Source organism: Halyomorpha halys, unplaced genomic scaffold (genome assembly GCF_000696795.3).
Source record: "Halyomorpha halys isolate HHAL.00 unplaced genomic scaffold, Hhal_1.1 Scaffold1266.1, whole genome shotgun sequence".
NCBI lineage: Eukaryota > Metazoa > Arthropoda > Insecta > Hemiptera > Pentatomidae > Halyomorpha > Halyomorpha halys.
In genome coordinates, this window is record NW_027110142.1 from 15,560 (window position 1) to 28,457 (window position 12,898).

The 12,898-nt window shown below is 30.0% G+C and overlaps 1 protein-coding gene across 1 annotated transcript in view; it reads left to right on the forward strand.

The window, feature by feature from the left end:
- The window catches only part of LOC106689035 (scavenger receptor class B member 1), a gene marked incomplete in the record, with an annotated part of 50,092 nt that overhangs the window by 12,903 nt on the left and 24,291 nt on the right, over nucleotides 1-12,898 (forward strand). Inside the window, 1 exon segment of the mRNA XM_067048268.1 lies at nucleotides 11,972-12,124. Within this exon segment, the coding sequence (XP_066904369.1) occupies nucleotides 11,974-12,124 (151 nt within the window).

Sequence of the window (12,898 nt, forward strand, 5' to 3'; positions counted from 1 at the left end):
AGAGAGAGAGAGAGAGAGAGAGAGAGAGAGAGAGAGATCCTCTTAAAACTGAAATCCTAGTAAAAATGTATCAGGTATTATCGAAACCAAATAAAAAATCAGTATTAAAAAAATATTCATGATGCCGTTTTTGTTGGCTAGCTAGTGGTCGATATATGTGACAAAAAGTATCATGTTCTGGAGGGTACACTTGTACCCAGAACAGAAAACAGAAGAAACAGGTACGACTTGTCACTGTTACGACAAGTTCTGGTGTAACGCGATAACGATAATAGTTTTGTTCGGATATTACTAAAATTATATATATTTTTCAAACATCAATCCTTCAATATGACAACTTACAAATTCCATAAAGTGCCCGCAAATAGTTCTTTTACGAGGGAATACTTCAGTATTCGTAGTCCGTATAGTCGTATTTCAAAACAGGTTCTTGGGACGGAGATGTGATGAAAACCATGGGTGTGCTGATGTGGAATATAAATTAAGCAACCTAAATGCCATGGCCTTCCTAGAGGTCACAAGAGGAGGATCATTGTGCCAAGGAAAGCTTAGTGACCACACCAGCTTCCCAATCGCAACAATAGATTATTATCGACCAATCATTGATCATTTTTATAATTACTGGTTTTAATATTATTATTAGAGACCGGATTTTTGCGCAGTAAAACATAAAATGTGCAAAATCGTGAAGTGTATACTCAAAATGCATACGTAACATCCAAATCCTGCAGTAGTCATTGATAGTTTAATTTATAGTACTAATGCATAGAAACCTTGTTTAAATCAAATTAAACTCATTCAATACTCTCTACATTTAGGCAAACATACATAAGAACCTTAACTACTCTGTTTAAAATCTAAAATGTTGTCCATAATTAAAGAGCTATGAGTAAGCTAAGTGTATTGAATGATTACATAATCCTATTTTCGGCTTAGAACCACCTCAATTTTAAGTTTTAGAAAAAATATGCAGGACACTTTACAGAATGGAGCATATAAAAATATTATTCCTAGCAAAACTCTTCTTTTAATACCATCTGAAATTTCACATAGCATGTTCTTCCGCTTAACTTAATTGTGTATATACATTTAATACCATTTATATAATGTGTATATACCATTAACAAAAAAAAAGCTAAGTGAACTAGTTATTGACATGTGCCAATTATTGACAGGTCAAGCTTTGTTTTAAATATTAGGGCTAACAACGGATTCAAAATTGGCGCCAGTTGTTAGCTGAGGATATAGCTTTAACTGGTGTAGTCAATGTAGGAAAAATTTAAAAAGTTTGAATAAAAATATATACGAATAATCATATTGATCAGACCAATATATAATTTTTGTTTGATTTTCATTTAAAATACAATATAAGGGTAGCATAATATCATTATTATTTTATAATATGTTATTTGAATAAGGAGCTCAAGGGATCTCAAAAGTTGGCTTTCAAAATAATATTAAGATAAGTCACTGAGTACATTGGATCTGTTTTTGTTCCTGAAACGATATAGCAAACATCATCGATTCAGTTGTAGTCTTATTCTAGCCTTATAATCTGGTTGAATTATTCGCAAATGACTTCTATGTGTTTTTCAATTACCCTAAACAGATTATACATTGAATACATCGTAGAATCACTCCGTTTCAAATAAGATGGTGATTTAAATCGCTTTCGGTCGCAGAATCCATTGCGAAGAAAATCGTATTCTTATCTTTGTGGAATAGGTCAATCACATTGACAAGAGTTTATCTCCAGTGAAGTAATAGTTGTAAAATACATGATGGCATAACAATTGAATTTACTTTCGTCTTAGTTATCGGATCACCCGGTTATCTTTTCTACATTTATTCAGATACAGTAGACTGGGACAAAACCGTTATATGGGAAATAACTTTTTTTTCTATGGGAAACTGCACATTGGTAGCAGCACTCTAACAACGTTCTTTCATTAGAAGGTCTCGTGGCCAACTTCTTTTCAGACGCCTCGGAAGATAGTCAGGAATGGAAGAGGAAGCAAGGTTACAATCTAGGGGGTTTTGATGGTTAGGGAGTTTATAATGGAAAGATTGATATCTGGTTCGAGCTTGATCGGTTAAATATGGAACATTAAGGTCTTTATGGATGATTTTATTTGTGACAGAGTAAGGAGTATTGAGGATTTTACGAAGAATTTTGGATTGTAAGGATTGGATACAAGAGGAATTCGAAGGTTTAATGGAGCTCCAAAGCTCAACTGCGTTTGTCTATATTGGCCTTATTATAGTTGTGTAGATCAGTCTTTTGTAATGAAATGGAAGTTTAGACCGTTTGTCAAGCAAGTGCTGTAATAGTCGGAATCGATGTGCAGTTTCCTCTATTTTCAGTCTTTTGTGAGGATTCCAAGTTGGTCGTTTGTCCAGATATATTCTAAGGTAGCAGATCTGTTCTACAGGGGCAAGAGCAACATTATTAAAGTATATTGTACATTATATATTGTTATTATTAACTGCGAGAACATATGTGTCATCGGCATACCTGGTGGATTGGTTGGGACCGAGGACACTATCTTGACGAACTCCGGACTAACTTAAAACCAAACCCGAGATTGACGTCATTACACAGAAACAAAAAGCGTCAATAAGGACCGTTTATAAAATCACCTCAAGCTCATTATTCTGGACAGACTACCTTGCCACAAGACATTTGCATTAACAGATAAACGCAGATCTTGAGCGTCACAGGAAATTGCCAAATTTATAGAATACTACTCAATATGGTGTTACACTTGATCAGAATAGCCGATGGTTTCATAACCATAACCTCACCAGAAAAATACTTGAAGTGGCACAGGACTGGATAACCACCATATGAAACTAATTAGATTGAACTAAATTTACTAAAAAAATTTGGAAAATCACTAGACCTTAGTAAAATCCTTAAGACCAGACACAAATTATTACAGATGCCTTTAAAAAGCTCAAGGACTTAAATTACTTACCCCATACTGAGTCTTAAACCTAACCATAAGAAAATCACAGATATTCGAAAAATCTTAGATACTTTTAATCCATATCCCGATATCTTTAATATTCCTTTCGTATAATTAATTATAACACAAGATATCCAAATATTCTCAAAACTTCTTTATTAAATCAAATCACATGTCCAACGTTTCGGCCGCTTCAGCCATCATCAAGGACAATATATTAAATTAACAACTTTTATTTTAACTTATTAGTGACAGTATAAAAACTATTAATAATAATTTGTATACTTAAATTTAACACAGTCAAAATAAACATATAAGCCCAAAACCAATAAGAGAAAACATATTTCTTCATTAATAAATTTGCACCATTCCACGTTTTAATTGACCGGTATTTATAACTATTACATTTTATAATAAATTCTATTCTTACCAATTTATGTTATTTTATTATCATTAAACATATAATAACAATATTATTTAACCTACCTCAACAAAAAGGTTAGGTATATTATCATTTTATTTCATACTACATTTTGGTCTATTTTTTAAATTAAAAATCCTATAAAATTCTTTATATTTTAAATAATTATCTAAAATTCAACTATAATCATAAATTAATTTTACTAAAAATATCTGCATAATGTTGATTTAAGTTTCTTGTGTCTGACTTAAAATTTACTGTATAATTAATGTTTTATTATATATTAATGGCTGCAGTATTTTTTTTAAATTATTATTTTCTCTGTGTAAAATCATTGTGTTATCAAAATCAAAACTAGGTTTATTTTTGGATTGCATGCTTCACCAATTCTGTTTTATTTGGGCCCTTTTCCTCAATTTTTATGTTTTTACTGTGCTCATATATTCTCTTACCCAATAATTAACTGGTTTCACCTATATAAATAGCAGGACAACTTAAACTCGGAATTTTATTTATCAGTCCTGATAGATATTTTATTTCTATTTTGACCTTTGTTTTGCTCAGTTAATTTTTAATTTTGTTGCTAGGTCTATAGCAACATCATATTATTTAAATGTTCTTTGTATATCTTCAGACAATCCTTTCATGTAATTAAATGCATAATAATTTTTATTCACTGTAATTTTATTCATTAATTCGTCATTATTTTTATTTTGTATTCATCATGTTATTTTAAATTCTTAAAGTTCACATCCCAAACTTCAAAGATTATAAATAAATTTATTAGGTTACACATTTTCCAAGAATATTTTAAACACTTTACTCTTTACCGAATTCACTACAATCGGTTATTTTTATCACCTTCTTTATATAATTATTTATAACTAATTGGAGAAATTTGTCGGGGGGTGCGGTCAGCAAAGAACAACATAAATAAACAAAACCATATTTATTTATTTTATGCCGACGTTTCGACCTGAGTTTCAGGTCTTCATCAGGGCTATAGAACAAAAGAGATAAAAACAACATTTAGAGAAACATACAATTGAAAAGGAATAGTATACAAACAAATTTATAATTATACAAAATATTGAATTAAATCATAAATGATAAAAAATTGATAACTGATAATTTAATACTTAATAATAATTCATAAATATGGTTTTGTTTATTTATGTTGTTCTTTGCTGACCGCACCCCCCGACAAACTTCTCCAACCATTAATCTACGGTCAACTATCTACACCTAATTATTTATAACATTATATTTTATATGGAATGGATGACAGGAATAGTATAATTTTACGTATTAACATAAATACGAAAGAGAAACGAAAATAGTTCACATTTTTCCCAAAGCGTCGAATCCTTCAGTAAAATTCAACATCACCCAAAGATTACACATGTGACCTCATTACATCCTATAACCCTAAACTCTTCCTCAGATAAGCGATTCTATTCTTCACGTATAAATATATTATTATGTACCTCTAAACAGATATTTATATTTTAAAAATGTTGTTGTTTTTTTAAATTAATTTATTTAGACTGTATTAACTAAAATATGTATAATAAGTAAATGCGATGTGAATTATGGTATAATGATCTGATTTAGACATGTGGGAAATCTATCCGTTAGTAGAACTCAAATAATATTTCAATATTAAAAGGTCGCGAGACCTACTTCTTTTCAGACGCTTTAGAAGGATTATCGGGAATTGAAGAGGAAGCAAGGACAGAGGGTTTGTGTGGTTACGGAAGGATTCACATCTGGTTCGGACCTGATTAACGGAACGTTAATGGTTGATTTTATTTGTGACAAAGTTAGGAGTTGCGTACATTGCCAATTGAATAATCCAAGACTGATTTACATTATTTCGTTTAAACATAATAAACAGATGCACGTCATTTCGTATTATTTTAACACTTTTTAGGCAAACATCGGCGTACCCAGCAGGGGGCAGGACGGGTAGTTGCCCCCCTAAAAGTGAAAACAATTATTAATTAAATAAAAAAAAAAAAATGTTTTTAAGCAAATACTAACGCCCCCCTCCCCCACATTTTTTATCTTGGGTACGCTCTTGAAGGAAAATGATCTTAACAACAAATGTGTTATAGAAAGTATACGAAGTATATGATATTCTGACTTATTTGAACACACACATTATCTTTGGTACTTGTCATGAATCGTGCCAATGCCTTTAAATAATGATGTTATTTATTTTCATTTTTTTTTTGTTTCAGTTTAAGTTATCAATATAATTTGCTAATATGAAAATAAAAATGAATGAACATATCTTATTTTAAGAAATTAAGCAGTTAATTTAGCATGAAAAGTATTTCATTTATTGATGGTTTCTTTTGTGTACTTATACCCATATCATTTGTTAACTTTTAATTTTAATCGTTATATATTGATTTCAGCTGAACTAAATACTTTTCTTAGCCAAAGATCTTTTTATTTACTTATTTTCAAAATTATAACAATTGAAATTCATCAACTCCTGTTCCTAGCTGAATCTCGGATTCAGTTAGTTTTTAAACCCAGGAATGTTTTTCTTCTAAACGCTCCAATTGGTCGGTAACTTTGATAAATGTATGTAAATTCACGCATATTAATTCTTGAGAAATCTATTTTAGGCCGACAGTTAGAATTACATTAGCAAGACGATAATTGAATTCTTTACGCTTCTAATTTTCATAACCTTCACCCAGCATACGCCAACAACAAATGATCAGTATAACTCAGTTATATAATCTTCTAGTTGGAATATTTAAAAATATTGAGCATAATTTAGGTTGTTTCTTTAAAATATCATATTTCTTTGAAAGGAGGGATAACATACATTTCTTTATGAAGTCACAACAAAATTTTTTTGTCGGTTTTAAGTTATTTACTTAAAGTCTTGCATAACTAAGCAATATCTAATAATTTGTCTTTTGAGTTTAAACGAAGAGTATGGCACTCGGTACGGCTTTACAAACTCCGTAAATTCATATCTCCTACATACTTTCTCATCATCCGTTCCTTTCTAACTGATAGATTATTCAAAGTAAACCAGAATGGTCCCTGCTCATCCCTTTTCTCTCAGACCGCTGGTGTTTCTCAAGGTAGTATTCTTGGTCTCATCCTGTACACAGTCTATACAGCTGACATGCCAACACTATCCTCACCACGTATGTCGATGACGCGTGTTTGCCCGCAAACTCTCCAGTACCATATCACAGCCCTCGAAAAATATTGCCGAAATTGGAGGACAAAAAAAAAATCCCAGCAAATAGAATCAAATGACTTTTACTATCCGTCGTAAACCTGCCGACTGCCCTACAGTATACTTTAGTAATGTTGCTCTTGCCCCTGTAGAATAGATCCGCCACCTTGGACTACATCTGGACAAACGACTAACTTGGAATCCTCACACCAAATTAAAAAGACAGGAAACTGCACGTCGATTCCGACTATTACTGCACTCACTAGACAAACGGTCTAAACTTCCAACTCATTACAAAAGACTGATCTACAACATGACAATAATAAGGCTTGTCTGGACATACGGAGTTGAGCTTTGGGGTTTCACTAAACCTTCGAATTCCTCTCGTATCCAATCCTTACAATCCAAAATCCCTCATAGAATCCTCAATGCTCCTTACTTTGTCACAAATAAAATCATCCATAAAGACCTTAATGTTAACTGATTTTGCCCGAACCAGATATCAATCTTAATAAACTCCCTATCCACCCAAACCCATTAGTTTCTAACCTTGCTTCCTCTTTCATTCCTGACAATCCTCCGAGGCACCTGAAAAGATGGCCTGGAGACCTTAAAATATAAAAATGTTTTTAGAGTGCTACCAATAGGTAGTTTCTCTACATGCCTATATCATACCATTATGATCTTACTTTAAATTTACTTGTTGTATTTTATGTACAGTTGTAAATGTCAATAAAAAATAAAAAGTTGAAACGAAAAAAAATGTTTGAAACCGTTGCTTTATGGGTATTTTTATCCTTTGGTTTCAAAAACAAGAATTTAATATAAAGTTTACTTCCGAATAGTTTCATCCTAAGAAGATCGAAAGAAATTTTAACTGAATCCTTAGTAGGAAATCTGTGATTCATTGGAATCCACAAACTGACGAATGTAAGCTAAATATCTTGACTATCCTTAGACATGACGGAATAGACTTCATTGGCTTTTCATTTAATCATCCTAAATTGACAATTAAAACCCTCTGCGTAGGATGTCCATCAAAGCAACCGAACAAATGCGTACAAAGGACATTTGTTTCATATATTACACAATGTGATCGGTCATTTTAACTGTTCTTCTATCCAATCTTTTATATTATAACTTTAAGATATTTGAAAGTACAATGATGTTTAAGTTAACACCACACAACAGAATATTTTATATAAAGTGAATCAGTAAATTGATGACTATGTTGAGTAGAAGACTTATTGAGTCCGAAAAATAAAAAAAAAAATTGTTTATTGGTATTTTTATTTAAATATGCAGCAAAGATAAAACGCAGGCAAATCTTACTTAACAAATATGTTTAATATTTTCAGTTACATACCTTAAATATTTTAATTTGTTTAAATTAGTTATAAATTCGCTTTCTAAAATGTTTTTAAAGTAGTTACGGCCAAGTCCTGTTTACTAATTATTTATTATAAATTGTTCCAGAATAATGTACTCTTGTTCAATAAAATTTTGAATGAGTTAAAAAACTTATTTAAAGATACATGTAATCTATATTTAATGTTAATCTACATATTTATGTTTCGATATATTTCACATGTTGAAACCCATGAACATTTAATTACTAACACTAGCTTAATATTCACATAAATTCAATAGTTGGTAATCTTTATCTCGATTTATTAACGATAACCCTCTAAGGCATTTGAAAAGAAGATGGTCATTGGTCCTTATATAGTTACGTTGAAACGCTACAAATAGTTAATTTTTTAACAACCCATTGTCATTTAATACTTGTACCTTAGTTATTGTTGTCAATACGAACATTTATACATCCAGTTTAATTTTGACTCTCATACCTTCCGAGGCCCAACTCAAGATTGCAGTAATTGGGTCAATTGAACTAAAAGTTTCCAATTGCTTTAAAAAAGGAACGCACAAAAGAAATCACAAGATATTTTTTATTTTATCGACTGCTAAGAATACTTTTCATCCTAATTAATTATGTAACCAGCAATGTTATATATTTGTTTATAATATAGTAATTTTGGCTTCAACTGTTTAATAAGTTATGAGTTGAGATTTTGTTTAAGATTTCATTTAAAGTGAATGTTTTATTTATTTCTATACAAAGTAAAAAACTATTCAAAAACTCTTTAGTAATAGTATTTATTATATTTTGAATTTAGCACTCAACGCAATATTTTATTTACGATAAAGACGATAGGAAATTGAACATCCTTTAATTTATTTTACTATATTAATAAAAAATAATTATATTTGTTTATAATCTTAAAATTTTTTCTTGAGACTGGTAATTTTTTAATAAATAATTCAAAACACTATCCAATTATAGTCTCAAAACTTTTATTTATTTTACACGTCCAACGTTTCGGCCAATTCGGCCATCTTCAGGGACAATCTCAATAACACTATGAAAACATATAATTTAACCACTCTAAAAACTTCATTCAGGCTATTCTGCCCAGGTCAAAACATTTATATCCAATCAGTCAATTATCCATTAAAAACCACAGTCAAAATTATTTCTCTGCAAACACTATTAATACACTTTTATCACTGATATAAGTTTTTTTATTAATATTTTGCTATGTTGTCTTAATACAAGAGCCTAAGAGGAGAAAAAAGGCAGTTATTTCATCCCAATTTTTTATTACTTGAATAAAAACTATGCATTATTATTGGTCAAAATTGATGAGTCAAGTATTGCTAGAGAGAATAAAATATGGCGGCTATTACAAAACGTTAAAAAAAATTTAGATTTCATTCGAAATTCTACATCTTTAAAAGTACCAACAACACTAGAAAACCTAAGACGACATCATTTAAAGTAGAGTAAATTTGCTAAAATATGAGCCCTAATAGAGCTATTTACGTTCAATAGTTCTCGAGATACAGCTTTTTAAAAAGCAACATTTCATAAAAATGTTGTACCGAATGAATACTGAAAGATCAGTAGTGAATTTATTTTGAGAGATCTATATTTCAAAAACCATTCCACACACAGATGTCTATTAGCACCCAAATTAAAGGCAGTTTAATGGACTATAAAGTAGTCCATGAAGTTTATCTTGAGTACATCCTATAAAGATAAAAGTTATAAACTATTTTATAGTAAGTTTAACTAGCTTTAATTGGAGTGCTGGTAGACATCTTAAGTACGTCCAATGGTTTCTGAAATAAATTTTTTCATAAATCAAACTTATTGTCCGAACAACCATAAATCAATTTATTTTAGCAAATATCATGAAAACTACTGCTCCTACGAAGATAAACGTCAAGAATTACTGTATAGTACATTAAACTAGCTTTAATTTGAGTGCTACTAGACATCTGCATGTCGAATGATTTTTGACATATAGATTTCTCAAAATAAATTCACAAACCACTGATTTTCAGTACATTTTTTAATGAAATGTTTTTTTTTAAGAAGCTATATCTCGAGAACTATTGAACGTAAATAACTGTATTAGAGCTCACATTTTAGTAAGTTAACTCTACTTTAAATGATATTCTCTTAGGTTTTCTATTGTTGTTCGTAGTTTTAAAGGTATAGAGCTCCGAATGAAAAATCAATTTTTTTTTACTTTTTGAAACAGCCACCATTTTTTATTCCTCCTAGCTATACTTGGCAGAATCATCAATTTTGACCAGTAATTATGTATAGTTTTCATTCAAGTAATTCAAAATTGGGGTGAAAAAACTGTCTTTTTGTCTATATATCAAATTCTGTCATAGTTGAAGTTCATAATACATTTTTTATTACTGTTCAAAATGCCAAACGCTTAATTATTTCAAATAAAAAAAAAATTGAAGATAGTATAGCGGAAGATTTTTTTAGAATTCAGTATTCAAGCCTCGTTAAACTATTTCAGCCTACACTGAGTCCCATAGGAACAGTTAGCTCCTAATCAGGGCGTATTAATTGCTCATTATATATTTCAGACAATAACGCTATTGCGCCTGAGGGAGTGCCCCTATCAACTGGGATATCGGATTACGTGAATAATGCCCTTGCAAATAATTACTAATTATAATAATAATATGGTCATCTCAGGTGTACTGATAAATTAATAATATTGAGAGAAATTGTTTATTTAATAACAAGCAATGCCACCCAAATACAATGTGTTGTTACAAGTACACAGGTTTCTAATCAGTCTTAGGATAATATATAAATACTAACACGAGCAATTAACAAAGTAGTAATAAAATATAAATTTTAACACAAGAAATTAACAAAGTAGTAATAAAGTATAAATACTAACACAAGCCATTAACAAAGTAGTAATAAAATATAAATAACATAAGTTATTATCTAAGCAGTAATAAAATATAAATACTGACATGAGCAATTAACAAAGTAGTAATAAAACATAAATAGTACAAGTTATTATCAAACTTATATATTTTTTCCATTATAACTATTTATCAAAATACTCTGATTTTTTACATTGTTTTCTTTCTTTTTCAGTTTTATTTTCCTTTTTTTCTTTCTCTTCCCTTCTTGTTCTCTTCCTCAACTTATACTTTTAATTCTCACTTTTCCCCTCCTATTTATCCCATATTCCTCTTTTCTAGGAGCTTAAAACAATCACTCAATGTAATATTATAGAAATGATATTTAAATTTATGGTTCACCAAATTTTTGTTAAAACTTTCACTACGCACACATATAAAAAAATTAAGTTATATAAAAAAAATAGAAATAATAAAAAATAACATAAGAGTCGTAGCAGTATAGTTTAAAAAATAAATAAAAATTTAAACAACAAATAAATAAATTAAAAATTATTTATTTAGTTTTCTTAACACCAGTTGTTTAATTATTTTTCAATTAATTATCTACTTACGTTTATTGAATATGTTCATATATTATTTTATCATTACTATTGTCCATTTTATGTTATATTTATCTTTTTTTTTTTCCGTAAATGTTTGATTAAATTTGTGCAGTCCCAGCACTCATTGCCCTTGAGTGTGGAAGTACTTTTAAATACTTAATACAGTATTTTCAGGCATCGTTAAAGCCTGAATCGAAATGGAATAGTACAACATTAATTTTTGAGAAAATTTTTAAAAATTGATTGAAACTTTTTTTTCTACACTTTTCAAGGTTTCGTGGCAATATTCTCTCCTTAAAAGTTTCGTATTTAAAAAAATTGTGTGTTATATAATAAATATTTAGGAATGGATATTATAATCAGAATTGATGAACTAAAATGATTCATCACTGAAGATATCAAATGGTTGAGTAAGCATGTCCGCCACAAAGTTTTTAGAAGATAATATTTTTTATTTTTTTTTTATTCGCTAGTACTATGTAATGTAAAACTATAATATAATTTTCTTTTATAGCAATGAGCCAGAAAGGAATGGAGTGGCCGGGTTTGAGCGCCGCGCTAGCTGGCTTCCTCCCACTCCGCCCGGATATGAGGCACCTGGTCCCTGGAGCAGAAGGTCTCATCTACACCCCTACGCCGTATAAGTACTCCTACATCAACCAGAAAAGTAAGTTTCATCAAATGTGGATTACACTCAACAATAAAGTTATTTCGGTCAAAACAAGACAATCCACACCTACTTTGTAAGAAAGAACTGCTTACGGAACTTTGGCGTAATAAGTTGATTAATTAAACTTTTTATAGTCTGAGCAGGGACGAAATTGCTAAAGACTTTCATCTGATTCCAATTGAAAGTAATTCCTCACTAATACATAATTCCTTTTATATAATCTGAAGTCTCCAACATCCCATGAGCTTATGGTTATTGGTTATACCTCATATATTGGTTACAACATTTCCACTAACTAGATAGTTGTTTCAGCGATAAACCTATTATTTGTGAGAGAAAAAAACAAATTTATTCGATTTGCCTATAATAGGATTTTTATTTTCACCTACCTAAGTATTAAATACACAATAAGGATAAGTATAGCGGTCGTCAAAAATTTCATATTTGAGAACTCAACAAAAATACACGTTGTAAGGCCCCCTGATTACAGATAACTAATTTTCTTCAAATGAGGACTGTTTATGGCAGAGGGAGTGAAGGCGTCAAACATGGCTGCCTCGTTACTGCAACAGTACTGGTTAGAATCCATTACATCAATGAAGGTCATTGATATTTAAATTATTTTTTAAAAATTTTATTTTATTTTACATGGTTATTATATTACAGTTTTATTAACTTTTAATTATTTAAAGTGGTAGGAAAAGTCTCGTGCAAATGACACTCCTAAATACTTAGGATGCTATAATTATAAATAACAAAGATAAATTATTT